We start from the raw sequence: 13093 nt of genomic DNA on the forward strand, positions 1-13093 counted from the left end.
CTTTAATAATGGGACTCGGCCGGTCTTCCTTGGGCGTGCGGCTGTTTCATTTCTCGAGGCGTGACGTGACCTGGGCGGCGTGACGTGACCCTTGGTGACGTGATATGAATGGCATTAATGAGGGGTTTTTCAGGCGGGAAGTGTTGTGAACCGTTGGATCTAAGGGATCTAACGGTTGAGATTGATTCGACGCTTCGAATTCCGAGGCCCATGGGCCCTATAAATAGGGGTCTCCAACAGTGTCGAGACCTTGCATTTTCTGAGTGAGTTTGTCTGATAGCCGACCTTTCCTCGCCCATTGCTCTGAGAACCGAGTGACCGTTCGGTCTTTTTGCAAAGATTCACCTCGTTTTTCAAAGGTTAGTGATGTCGACCGTGTCTCGGCCAACGTCAGGGTCGTCCGGCCATTCTTCCCCCTCTCTCGGTTGCCCCTCTCGTGCCCTTGGGCTTTCTTCCTCTTTGTCAACTCCTACGTCAACCTCTTCTTCGTCAACCTCTTCATCTGCCACCGATTCTTTATCGGTTGGGGTGGCCGAGGTGTCACCCATGGTAGAGGTGGTTAGGGGGGACGACCCGGTTAACGCCGTTGACCGATCGGATTCCCCTCTTACTATCGTAATTGCCCGGCCGGGCTCTCCCCCTGCTGGTGCTGGTGACCGGTCGGGCTCACCCCCGACAGCTGTCCCACTCGCAGATTTTAGTTGGGTGGATCCTAGGGTTGTTGAGTTCTCGTCCACTTATGACACCGAGAAGTCTGTGGCCAAGTTTTTTGCTAAGTACCCGGTGTTGAAAGCGGGCGAGGGTTCTGACGATTCTAGGGATCCAGACTACTTCAGGATCTTGCCGTGTGGGCCGACCGAGCGGGTGTGTCTGGATCGGGCTGGTGCCGGTCCTCCTTTTTTTTATATGTATATTTGCTTCTTTTCCGACCTTCACGTGTCTCTCCCCTTTGATAAGTTCACAATGGGCGTCCTTCGGGCGCTCAACGTGGCCCCTACCCAGGTACACCCAAATACATGGGCGTCCCTTCAGGCATTTCGCTTGTTGTGTGACGTTATGCGATTTCGCCCAACCCCTTCTTCTTTTCTTTACTATTATGGCTCTCATCCCGGTCGCCTTGCCTCTTGGCTATCTTTGGCCGGTCGGCCAGGGAGTGTTTTGTTCGACCCTTTCGCGGTCTCGTACAAGAGGTTTAAAGAGAGGTTCGTCAAGGTTGTCATTCGGCCCGAGGCGACGGCCTTTTTCTTTGACCGGGCAGGTCGGCCTCGGTTTCCCCTGTATTGGACTTCCAAACCGACGGAGTTTAAGTCTTGGCTGAGGCCGACGGAGGGTGAGGAGGAGGTGGAGATTCTCTCCTTCTTCGATGCACTCCCAAGGAAGCTTCCTTGCCGATCGCTGATCGGTGCATATACCGAGACAGCGCGTTAGGCGGCCATTGGGGGTATGAGGCTCGTCCTTTGTTGTGTCGGTCGGTGTTTTTTATTTCCGTTCTTCTAACTGTTTTTTGGTTTGCAGCTACGATGGCTCAAGAGAAACCGGCCGGCGTCAGCGTCCTTGACAAGTATCGGGAGAGGGCGGCTGCCCGAAAGGGACGTCAGAGTATTGACGTTATTACCTCGACCGCCCATGGTGCTGGAAGGGGCGAGGCCGGTCCCTCCCATAAGTCCAAGAAGAGGCCGAGGGATGGAGGCAACATTGCTACCACCCATCGTTCCCCCGGCTCTCTGCCGACACCGCCTCCTCGTCGCGAGGCTGCCGAGGCGGTTCCTTTGTCCCCCCGGCGCGTGGAGCAGGCGTCTGGGCATCAAGCTGTAGGCCACCGGTCTTCGTCCTCGGCCCTGGATCTTCTTGGGGGGAACCACAGGTTCATGCGAAGGGTTCACGTGGCTCTCCCCGAGGGGACTCGGGAGTCGCTCCGGTCGGTCCCCCCCATTGACTTGGTGAGGAGCGGCCTAGAACTTATGTGCCGGTCAATCGTCCTCGTTGAGCACGGGGTTGAAGGCCACGACCGGCATGCCGAGGAGGTTACTCGGTTGGAGCAGGAGCTGGTCAAGGCTCGTGAGGATTTGAAGCGGTCTTTGGCTGCTAATGCTGATCTTTCGGCCAGTGCTACTCGGGAGGCTGCTGAGAGAGAGCTCGCCGCGAAGGATGCTGCTGAGGCGAGGCAGCTTTTGGCCTCGGCCAAGGAGGAGGCCCGAAGGGCGACGGCTGAAGTCGTCGAGGTGAAGAAGATGGCTGAGGAAAAGCTTTTGTCTTCGGCCTCTGAGTTGGCCGCCCTCCAAACCACGAAGGAGCAGGTCGAGGCTGAGCTCGACCAAAATTACGAGGAGTCGGAGGAGTTGCTCCAGCAATGCTTCGACTGGGCGGTGCGCCAGGCCCATGTGCTTTATGGAGGGCCGTCGGCCACTGGTTCATTTAACATGGACTATGAGGTTTACCAGGGCCGGCTGGTTCCGAGTGCTGAGGTGGGGGCTTTGTCGGCGCAGGAGGCTTCGGCGGCCGGGACCAATGAAGGGGAGGCCGAGGTTCGAGTCGAGGAGGTTGAGGCCGAGGAGGGGGAGTGCATAGAGGTTCAGGATTAGGCTTTCCCTTAGCCGGGGTGTGGCCTTTTCTTGCTTTTTTTATTTCCTCCGAGGCCGGGGTGTGGCCTCTTTTGCTTTGCTTTTTTGATGTACCGCCTAATATGTTTGTTTATTAATGTGCCGTCCCGTTTTCCCTTTCATCATTTTGGTGTGAAAATTGACAAGTTACTCAATCGGTCTTCTAAAAATATGGGCGACCGGCCATTTAATTGCGAACGTGTAACTCGAGCAAGTAAAAGTATGGGCGGCCGGCCATTTAATTGCGAACGTATAACTCGATCAAATAAAATGTGGGCGATCGGCCATTTAATTGCGAATGTAAAATTCGAGCAAATAAAATGTGGGCGATCGGCCATTTAATTGCGAATGTAAAATTCGAGCAAATAAAGTGTGGGCGATCGGCCATTAAATTGCGATTGTAAAATTCGAGCACGTAAAAATTTGGGCGACCGGCCTTTTAATTGCGAATGTAAAATTCGAGCGACTAAAATGTGGGCGATCGGCCATTTAATTGCGAATGTAAAATTCAAGCAAATAAAGTGTGGGCGATCGCCCATTTAATTGCGAATGTAAAATTCAAGCAAATAAAGTGTGGGCGATCGGCCATTAAATTGCGATTGTAAAATTCGAGCAAATACGATGTGGGCGATCGGCCATTAAATTGCGAACGTAAAATTCGAGCAAGTAAAAATTTGGGCGACCGGCCTTTTAATTGCGAATGTAAAATTCGAGCGACTAAAATGTGGGCGATCGGCCATTTAATTGCGAATGTAAAATTCAAGCAAATAAAATGTGGGCGATCGGCCATTTAATTACGAATGTAAGATTCGAGCGCGTAAAATGTGGGCGATCGGCCACTATTTTCAAATGTTGGATTCGAGCACGTAAAATGTGGGCGATCGACAGGCCGACACTTGCGATGTTAATCGAGCAAGTTGGCGTTCGGTGGGCCGGTACTTGCGATGTTAATCGAGCAAGTGGGCGTTCGGTAGGCCGGCACCTGCGATGTTTAATCGAGCAAGTGGGCGTTCGGTAGGCCGGCACCTGCGATGTTAATCGAGCAAGTGGGCGTTCGGTAGGCCGACACTTGCGATGTTCGGTAGAATATTTCCAACACTTTGATGAAAACGCCTCGTTAAAACCTCCCTGGTTGGGTGAGGAAAGAGTGCGTATTTTTATTGATTTTAGCTGTAATAGAACTTGAGGTGCGTGGCATTCCACGTCCTCGGTACAATTTTTCCTGAAAGCCATTCTAGATGATAGGCTCCTCCTTGTGCGACTTCTCGGACTCAGAAAGGCCCCTCCCAGTTGGATGAGAACTTCCCTTCATTTTTTCTGGCGTCGCTGCGCATTCTCCAGACGAGATCACCCTTCTGGAAACATCTCGGCCGGACTTTGGTGTTGTATCGTATGGACGCCCGGGCTTTGCAGGCAGCCTCCCGAATTTTGCTTTTGTCACGCATCTCACTTACCAGGTCGAGGTTGACCGCTAGGCTTTCCTCGTTTAGGGTGAGATCGAACATCTGCCGTCGTATGGTGGGCTCGGCCACCTCAACTGGGATCATTGCCTCGGTTCCGTACGTCAGGCTGTAGGGTGTTTCCTGTGTGGTAGTTTGGGGGGTGCACCTGTACGCCCAAAGTACCTCGATCAGCTCCTCGGTCCATCGGCCCTTTGCTTTGCCCAGACGCTTCTTCAGCTCGTTGAGTATGACCTTGTTGGCGGCCTCGGCCTGCCCATTGGTTTGTGGGTGTTCCACCGAGGCCGTGATGGACTTGATGCCCAGGTCGTCATAGAAGGACTGTAGGCCTCGGTCGATGAATTGTCGGCCATTGTCAGTTACTATTGTGTGTGGAACGCCGAATCGGCAAACTATGCTCCTCCATACGAAGTTTTGTACATTCTTCGCCGAGATGGAGGCGAGGGGCTCGGCCTCGATCCATTTGGTGAAGTAGTCGACTCCCACCAGGAGGAATTTGGTCTGCCCCTTCCCTGGGGAGAATGGACCGATAATGTCCATCCCCCACATGGCGAACGGCCACGGGGAGATGATGCTATGCAGTTCTTCCGGCCTGGTGTGGTGGAGGGGGCCGAACTCTTGGCACTTGGCGCATTTCTTCACATATTCGGCATAGTCGCCCTGTATGGTCGGCCAGTAGTAGCCGGCCCTCAGAACTTTGGCGGCATCGTCCTCGTCCCGGCGTGATTTCCGCAGATTCCCTCATGGATCTCGGCCAGGACGTACTCGGCCCTTTTGTTGGTGATGCATTTTAGCAGGGGGGTCGAGTAGCCTCTCCGATACAAATCTTCGTTGATCATGGTGTACCGGGCGCATTGCTGCTTCATCGCCTTCTCTTGGCCGGCCTTGCATGTGTCGTCCGTTAGATATTGGATGACGGGTGTCATCCAGTTGTCGGCATCGGCCTCTTCTTCTTCAATAGCCAGACACTCGGCCTCGGCCTCCGTCACACTAGGGTGTCTCAGCCATATTTGTATGACTGACCTCTGATGGCTCTTCTTTTTGGTGACCGAGAGCTTGGACAGGATGTCGGCCCTTTTGTTGTCCTCCCTCGGTATGTGTTGCAAGGGTGCTTTGCTGAAGCGGGCGATACTGTTTTTGGCCGCGTGGTAGTATCGCTGCAGCAAAGGTTCTTTAACCTCGAAATCTCCATTGACTTGGCCGACCATCACCTGGGAGTCGCTTTTGCATGTAACCTCGCGCGCTCCCATGTCGTAAGCTAGGTTCAGCCCGGCCAGCAAGGCCTCGTACTCGGCCTGATTGTTGGTCGCCCGAAATCCGAACTGGAGGGCTTGTTCCAAAAGGAGGTCGCCCGGCCCCTCCAGGACGACTCCCGCTCCACAGGCTGTTTTATTTGAGGAGCCGTCCACGTAGAGAGTCCAACCGCCCGAGAGGGTGGGCAGTGGTGTCAGCTCGGCCGAGAAGTCGGCCAAGCATTGAGACTTGATGGCGCCCCTCGGCTCATAACGTATGTCGAACTCGGAGAGTTCGACCGACCATCCTATCATCCTCCCTGCAAGGTCCGGTTTAGATAAAATTTTAAAAATAGGGTAGTCGGTTCTTACAGTTATGGAGTGATTTTGGAAGTAGGGGCGCATCCGTCTTGCCGTGAGGACGAGTGCGAGAGCCACCTTCTCAATCATCTGATATCGGGTCTCGGCCGAGTGGAGGGTTCGGCTGACAAAGTATATGGGTCGCTCCTCGCCCTCGGCTTCCTGCACTAGGGCAGCGCTGACTGCTTCTTCCGAGACTGCTAGATATACCAGGATTGGGATGTCGGGTCTCGGCTTCTAGATGACGGCCGGAGATGTGAGGAACTCTTTGAATTTTTTGAAGATTTCCTCGCATTGGTCGTCCCAGACGAATTTTTTGCCTTTTCGGAGCAACTGAACGATCGGCCTCGTCCTCTCTGCCAGGCGGGGGACAAACCGAGAGAGGGCGGTCAGCCGCCCAAGGAGTTGTTGTACCTCCTTCACGGTGTTTGGGCTTCTCATGCTGAGTATGGCCTGACATTTGTCGGGGTTGGCCTCTATCCCTCGGTGGGTGAGCATGAAGCCTAGGAACTTTCCTCCCTCCACCCCGAAAGTACATTTTTCGGGGTTGAGTTTCATGTTGACTCCCCTTATAGCCTTGAAGACCTCGTCCAGATCCTTCAGATGTTGCTCGAACGAGTCGGACTTCACGACTATGTCGTCCACATAGACTTCTACCGCCCGGCCTATCAGACCCTTGAAAATTTTGTCCATGAGACGCTGGTAGGTCGCCCCGGCGTTCTTGAGACCGAACGGCATGACCTCGTAGTAGTAGTTGGCGTCGGCCGTCTTCTCCTTGTCCCGCGGGTGCATGCTTATCTGGTTATAGCCAGAGTAAGCGTCCAGGAAGCTCATAATTTTGTGGCCGGCCGCCCCATCCACCAGGCGGTCAATGTTCGGGAGGGGGTAGGTGTCCTTCGGGCATGCGCTGTTGATGTTCCTATAGTCGATGCACATCCTCCAGTTACCGTTAGGCTTGGTAACCATGACGACGTTGGCCAGCCATGTCGTTTATCGGGCCTCCCTTATGAATCCGGCCGACAGGAGCTTGCCAGCCTCCTCCTTCGCCGCGAGTCGCTTTTCGTTGCCCAAGTCCCTCTTCTTTTGGGAGATCAGACGGGCTTCCTTAAATATGGACAGTCGATGGGTGATGACATCCGGACTTACTCCCGGCATGTCGGCCGGCGTCCATGCAAACATGTCGACATTCTTTTTTAGCGCGGCGTGCATGACCTCGGCCTCGACCGCCGCCAAGGCTGTCCCTACAGCCGTGCTGTGCTCTTCATCGAGGAGGGGGACTCTTCTCAGCTCCTCTCTTGCCTCTAGCCTGTCCTCGGTCGCCCGGGGATCAAGGTCTACTAGTGCCACGGTTGGCTGGACCTCCCTTGGCCGGTCCTTCCTGGGGGAGCGGTTCTTTCGGGAGGACTTTCTCGCCCGAAGGGGAGAGGTGTCTGCCCTTAGAGGCTCCACCCGGAGGCTCTCGGCGTAGCACTCTCGTGCTTCTTTCTAGTCCACGTGGACTGTGAGAATGTCTCCTGTCTTCGAAGGGAATTTCATTGCGAGGTGATGGGTTGATACTATGGCCATCAGCCGGTTGATGGATGGTCGGCCGAGGAGGATGTTGTAGGAGGTGTTGGCGTCGATGACCAGGTACCGGATTTTGATGGTCCTGGTGTTCTTCCCCTCTCCGAAGGTGGTGTACAAGTCGATATACCCCTTGGTACCCACCCTTTCGCCCGAGAATCCTATCACGTGGTCGTCGTATGGCATCATCTCGGCCTCGGTCATTCTCATGACCTTGAAAGTTTTCCAGTAGAGGATATCTACCGAACTTCCTTGGTCCACGAGGGTCTTCCTTATGGTGAATCGATCTATGTCGACCGCTATCACCATCGGGTCATCCTGCTGGCGGTAGTCTACGCCTTTAAAGTCTTCGTCCGTGAACGTGATGGGTGGCATCCTTGGTCGAAACGCCACGGCGTTTACCTGGTGTACCGCCCGGAGGTGCTTCTTCCGGGCGTTGTTTGTGCTTCCTCCCCCGGCGAAGCCGCCGGCTATAGTGTTGATAACCTCTCGGTTACCTCTCCTATCGCCCTCCCTGGGGGGATCGTCTCTTCGAGGGGGATCGGCCCTTGCGGGTTGCCGGTCGCCTCTGTTATTTTGGTTTTCTCGGCCGCGCTGGGGTGAGCTCGTCCGCCTGGGTGGATCCGCCCGGCCGGGTGGATCTCGGCCATTCCTGACGAAACGGCGGAGATGCCCAGCCTGGATAAGTTCCTCGATCTTATCCTTAAGGGCCTGACACTCGTCGGTCGAGTGTCCGGTGTTTTGGTGGTACCGACACTGCTTCCTCCGGTCGGCATTATTTGGGCTGGCCACCTTCCTTGGGGGAGGGATCAACTCAGTGTTGAGGGGCTCGTCCAAGATCCTCCCTCTCTCAGCCGTCAACGGCGTGTATCTCGAGAATCGAATTGGTCGGTCTCGATTCTCCCGTCGCCGGTCAGTTCTCTGTATCAGCCGCGCTTGGCGGTCCTTTTCTTCCTTCCTCTCTCCGCCGGCCTCGTTACGGGCCTGGTTGCGGAACTCTCTTAGTTCCTCCAGCTGCATGTACTTAGCGGCTCTCTTTCTCAGCTCGTCCAGGCTGTCGGCCGGCTGCATGCATAGGTTGTCGGCAAAGGGCCCCGGGCGTAGGGCTGTCAGCATGTGGTGCATGGCGACATCCGGACTCAGATTTCGGATGCTCATCGCCACTTTACTGAACCTATCCACGAAGGCTCTCAGGGACTCTCCCTTCTCCTGGCAGATGCCTACCAGGGCTATTGAGGTCAGATGGTGCGGCCCGTTTATCGAGGTGGATATTGCTTAGGGTCACATTACCTAATTCTTGATGATGGATTAGCTTCACTGATCTCGGTTTGAGCGTTAATTGTAATGGGGTTCGCCCATCGGCCAAATTCCCATGGTGCGGGTCTGTCATCGGCCAAATCCTTGTGGTCTTTGGCGGTTTCGGCCAAGCCCTCTAAGGTCTCGGCCTGAGTCTTCAAAGGTGTCGGCCTCTCGGCATAAGTCTTCAAAGGCTTCGGCCACTCGACACAAGTCTTCAAAGGTTTCGGCCCTCGGCCGTTCGGCCAAGTCTTCTAAGGTCTTGGCCAGGTTCCCTTGGTCTCGGTCAGGCTGACATGGCACCGGGCAGCCAGGTTCGTCCCGGCCTCTCCCCGTGCCGGTACAGTATTATTAATATTGTTAGTATTATTAATATTGTTAGTATTGTTAATATTGTTAGTATTATTAATATTGTTAGTATTATTAATATTATTAATATTGTTAGTATTATTAATATTATTAATATTGTTAGTATTATTAATATTATTAATATTTTTAGTATTATTAATAATAATAAGTATAATAAAAATCATAATAAAACTAAAGAATTTGCTTGGTGTAGTGGTTAAATTTTACTTGGTTCCTGAAGGATTGCTGAAAAAATCCGTATGTAATGTTGATTTTACATACGGATTTTGATCCGTATGTAAAAATCCGTATATAATGTTGATTTTACATACGGATTTTGATCCGTATATAATAATCTGTATGTAATTCGCGTTTTTCTTGTAGTGTTATTCACAATTATGCAAAAACCCTAGTATAGAATCTACATGTAATTTAGCAAAACACTATTTAGCAAAACAACTTGTAATTTACCCGAAAAACATAGTACATGAAAGATGTCACCTGATTTGGCTAGTTACACCTGATTGAGAGACAATCAAAAGTGAACTCCAAGATTACTAAAAAAAGTCTCAATAATACAATTTTCAATCTTAGAGTTATAACTCTCTAGAGGAACTCTTTCTATGAAAAATTTGCTCAAAATTTCGTTAAGTACTAAAATGTTTTCATAATGAAAGTTATATAGAACATATTAAAACTTTAAAATAATATATTAATTTCACTTAGTAGTGAAATACACCTATTAAATCAGAGTTTCAGTTTGTTAAAAACAAACTAATATAACCGTCTAAGAAAATAAGTGATTACAATCTGTCAGAAAATTTGTTGAACAGATTGAAATCACTTTGTCAGTATATAAGATTTTAGTAATGTTAACATCGACAGTTTAATATACTTACTGCAGTTCTAAAGAACTTCAAACAAGAATACTTTATCTAATTTAATTACCTTTTTAATCAATTTAAATGATATCAATAATATATAAAGATTATTTTAATATCAAGAAATAATAAAAAATAAATTATATATATACACAATAGAAAGAGTTAATAGAGTTTTCATCTCCTCCTGATGGTTGAGTTTATCAAATATAAATTGACACAAGAGCTTTAACAATTTCAAAAGTAAAATCTCAAAGTGAGAGAGAATTTTTTTTTTTAAAAAAAAAAACCTTAAACTTTCCCCTTGAGTTTAAAGGCATTGAAGTATTTAACAAGTATTAAACGAGCAGAAATTAAGTTAATAAGGCTTCCACATATTTTTGCAGTTGCCACTCGCCACCACCCACGTACTATGGCAGTAGCTAAACAAATTACAATATCAATATTAACGTTTTTCAAATTCTTTTATTTGTTTTTTTGAAGGATAATCAGATTCGTTTCAAATTATTTGAATAATAATATTTAAAAAATATATTAACTTCGGAAAAAAGTGGATGAATCAAAATGACTCAAATCATTGTCATTCGACTCTAAACTTCCCCCTTAATTAAAATATGGATATACATCTAATATTACTAACCTACTTTCATTTTATATTTTTTTTTTGAAATATTTTCATGAAAGTAAATTTTAAAATATTTAAAAAAGTACTTTCCAAATTATATAAAACTAGTTAGTATGCGGTAGAATATATAGATATTTATTGAGTGCCCTGACACGGTTAAAAAATACAATTATTTTAATTATATTTTATATTTTAATATAAATTATTAATATATATTATTAAATTGTTAGAATAAGTTGTAAAATGAGAGGATTTTATCTTGTATGGTTGTCAAAGTATCAAAATTAATGTAATATAAAAACAAGTTCAACTTAGAGTTATTGTGTTTTCTTTAATAAAAGTTAGTTTTCTCATAAAAATCTTTCCAAAATGCAATTCAATAGAGCATTGGCGGCCAAAAGTAATTGAAGGCTAGACGTGTAAAAGCAAAGTAAACGAAGAATAAAAGGAAAGTGCAAAAGTTTGGCAGAGAATAAAGCATTTGAAAAGGATATATGAAAAAATTCATTGACGTGACTTATTACTAAATGAAGCTGCTGTCACGTTAAACTGAGATGTTATGTACAGAACAGGAAAATCAAAGGGATAAAGCTAAGCCTAATTTGATGACGAAGTAGAGTTTATTGTAACTGAGGGAAGTGGATTGTTGTGCGAAGTGGATTCATCTATGCCAAGACAGTGAAGGATGGAGCTAGCTTTCCTTTTAGCCCTTGAGGACCCGTTTTGAACAAGCCTAGAGAGTGTGCCGTTCGCCATTTCTTCCTCTCTAATTTCCGCCCTTTTCTCTCTGTCATGGTAACAGATTAGATGTAGAATTACAGCAGAGTTTTCCTTTATGCGTTCTACTGTGTTCTCCCTCAAGATATCAAGCAAGAAACGGACACCACCATGATTCACCAACGCTTCAACCGCCTTAGAATGTGTAGCCAGAAGTGCCAACAATGACAACAACTCATCAACAAGAACATGGTCAACGATCTTCCCAAGAATAATCTGCACTGCCCCTTCTCGCACGGTCTTCGCTATATTTTCACGCGCAAAGCATAGTTTGAACAAGGCTGACGCAGCATCTTTCATGGCTAATGGGTCTCCCTCTTCCAGTAAATCCACCAAGTATTTTATAGCGCCTGATTTTCCAATTATGTGCTTGTTTGAATCAAGAGATGACATTGAGAAAACAGCTGCAGCTGCATTGCTTCTTGTCTGAACTGTTCCGGATTTCAATGAGTCAATCAGAAAGCTGATGACTTTTTCGTTTTCTGCTAACAACCTCTTGTTTGTATCGTTTATTGAGATATTTAGAAGAGTTGCGATCAAATCGTCGTGGAGATCAGGGTCCATAGATGCTGTGCCGATTGATACCGGACGCATCAGAAGATTAACCATTTGTGAGTTTCCAAAGAGTGTTCGAATTGCGGACATTCGTTTTGCTAACTGACGAAGCTCTCTTGCAGCTTCTTTCTGTTCAGAAAGTGACAGTGACAGTTTGAAGAGCAGTGAACGCAAACGGTGCTTGTGTGCCTCGGTCAGTTGTTCGTCGTGAATGTCAAAAATGGGCTTTGGTAGGTCAACTCCGTTCTCTTTGCACCATTCTGAGATCATGCCTTGGAGCAAGAAATTTGGAGTGAGAATACAGAGAGAGAGGACTTCTTGGGCCTGAGGGCAAACTCCGTTGACTTCATTCAGCCACTTCTGGATGAACGGACGATCAAAAGTCTGCATTCATCAATACAAATCTACAATGAGAACCAAATTACACTACCACTTCCTCTTTCTTCCATCATGTGAATAATCTTTTAGTCAATAAAGAAAACCCCGTCCTATAACATCTACTTTCTTTCAATCTTCATCCATCAAACAAGCAGCATTAAAGAAATCAAATGAAAGCTCAAGAAGACCAATTCTATTAAGAAAGCAACTATTATTACGATTATTATGTTCACAGAACAACAATTAATAATGCTAACTTTTCCATTCTCAACCCTTCTTTAACACATTGCATTACATGATATCTAGTCTATTTATATTTTTCTCCCTTTCTTTCTAGTATCAAATAGGTTCTTGATACGTGCCAATGAAGAAAGATGGAATCTTGATTAGGAAAAACGAAAAAAGAAAAGAAAGAAAACCTGTCCAGTGGTCAAGATAACAGGATCTGTCATCAAGTGATCAGAGAGAGGGCATCGAAAGTGCAAAGGAACGGGTGTGTGTTCCATGTTGGTTGAGTGGAAAGTGGTGGACTTCAAGTCCTTGAGGGCAGAAAGAGCATGGATAGCCTTGTCCGCAGCGTGAACGGTGTAATCGTCCCTGTCCACGATACTCTCGACCAACTCGCGCAGCTTTTGCTTCAGTGCAGATACTTGCTCCTCCTCCGCGATGGCCATTGCAGAACAAGAATGAGAACTTGCTAGAAAGATTGTGTGTGAAGTGAATGAAGTTTGAACAATGTGAGTGAAGTTAAATGCAGAAGAGAAGTCTTTTTATAGGCACCCATCTCAGTCCAAACGTGTGCACTGGGCGAGCCCACCCGCCATGCAATTTCCACTATAGTCTGAAACAATTTTACAATCTGAGGTTTAAAAATTAAATCACTTTTTAATTAAATATAATTGTATATTTATTACATAATCACTTTTTTTAATTATTATATATAATAATTTTAAGTTCACTTAATTACTTGTATATTCATCCGAAGCATTTACTGTAAAATAAAATAAATTCTTTATTT

General features: G+C 47.6%; 2 protein-coding genes across 2 annotated transcripts; both read right to left on the minus strand.

The window, feature by feature from the left end:
• Positions 1-7137: 7137 nt before the first annotated feature.
• On the minus strand, positions 7138-8373 carry LOC137829198 (uncharacterized). The gene has a single exon (XM_068635995.2). It carries the CDS (start codon positions 8371-8373, stop codon positions 7138-7140), a length of 1236 nt encoding a protein of 411 aa, XP_068492096.2.
• Positions 8374-10860: 2487 nt separating this feature from the next.
• LOC137828499 (U-box domain-containing protein 9) lies at positions 10861-12802 on the minus strand. Its single transcript, XM_068635107.2, has 2 exons — positions 12495-12802; positions 10861-12081 (listed from the first exon to the last, which is right to left on the minus strand). The coding sequence occupies exons 1-2, from the start codon at positions 12747-12749 to the stop codon at positions 10963-10965; spliced, it is 1374 nt and encodes a 457-aa protein (XP_068491208.1). The 5' UTR covers positions 12750-12802; the 3' UTR covers positions 10861-10962.
• Between the last annotated feature and the right edge of the window lie 291 nt (positions 12803-13093).

This window comes from Phaseolus vulgaris, chromosome 7 (assembly GCF_051622355.1).
Source record: "Phaseolus vulgaris cultivar YP4 chromosome 7, ASM5162235v1, whole genome shotgun sequence".
NCBI lineage: Eukaryota > Viridiplantae > Streptophyta > Magnoliopsida > Fabales > Fabaceae > Phaseolus > Phaseolus vulgaris.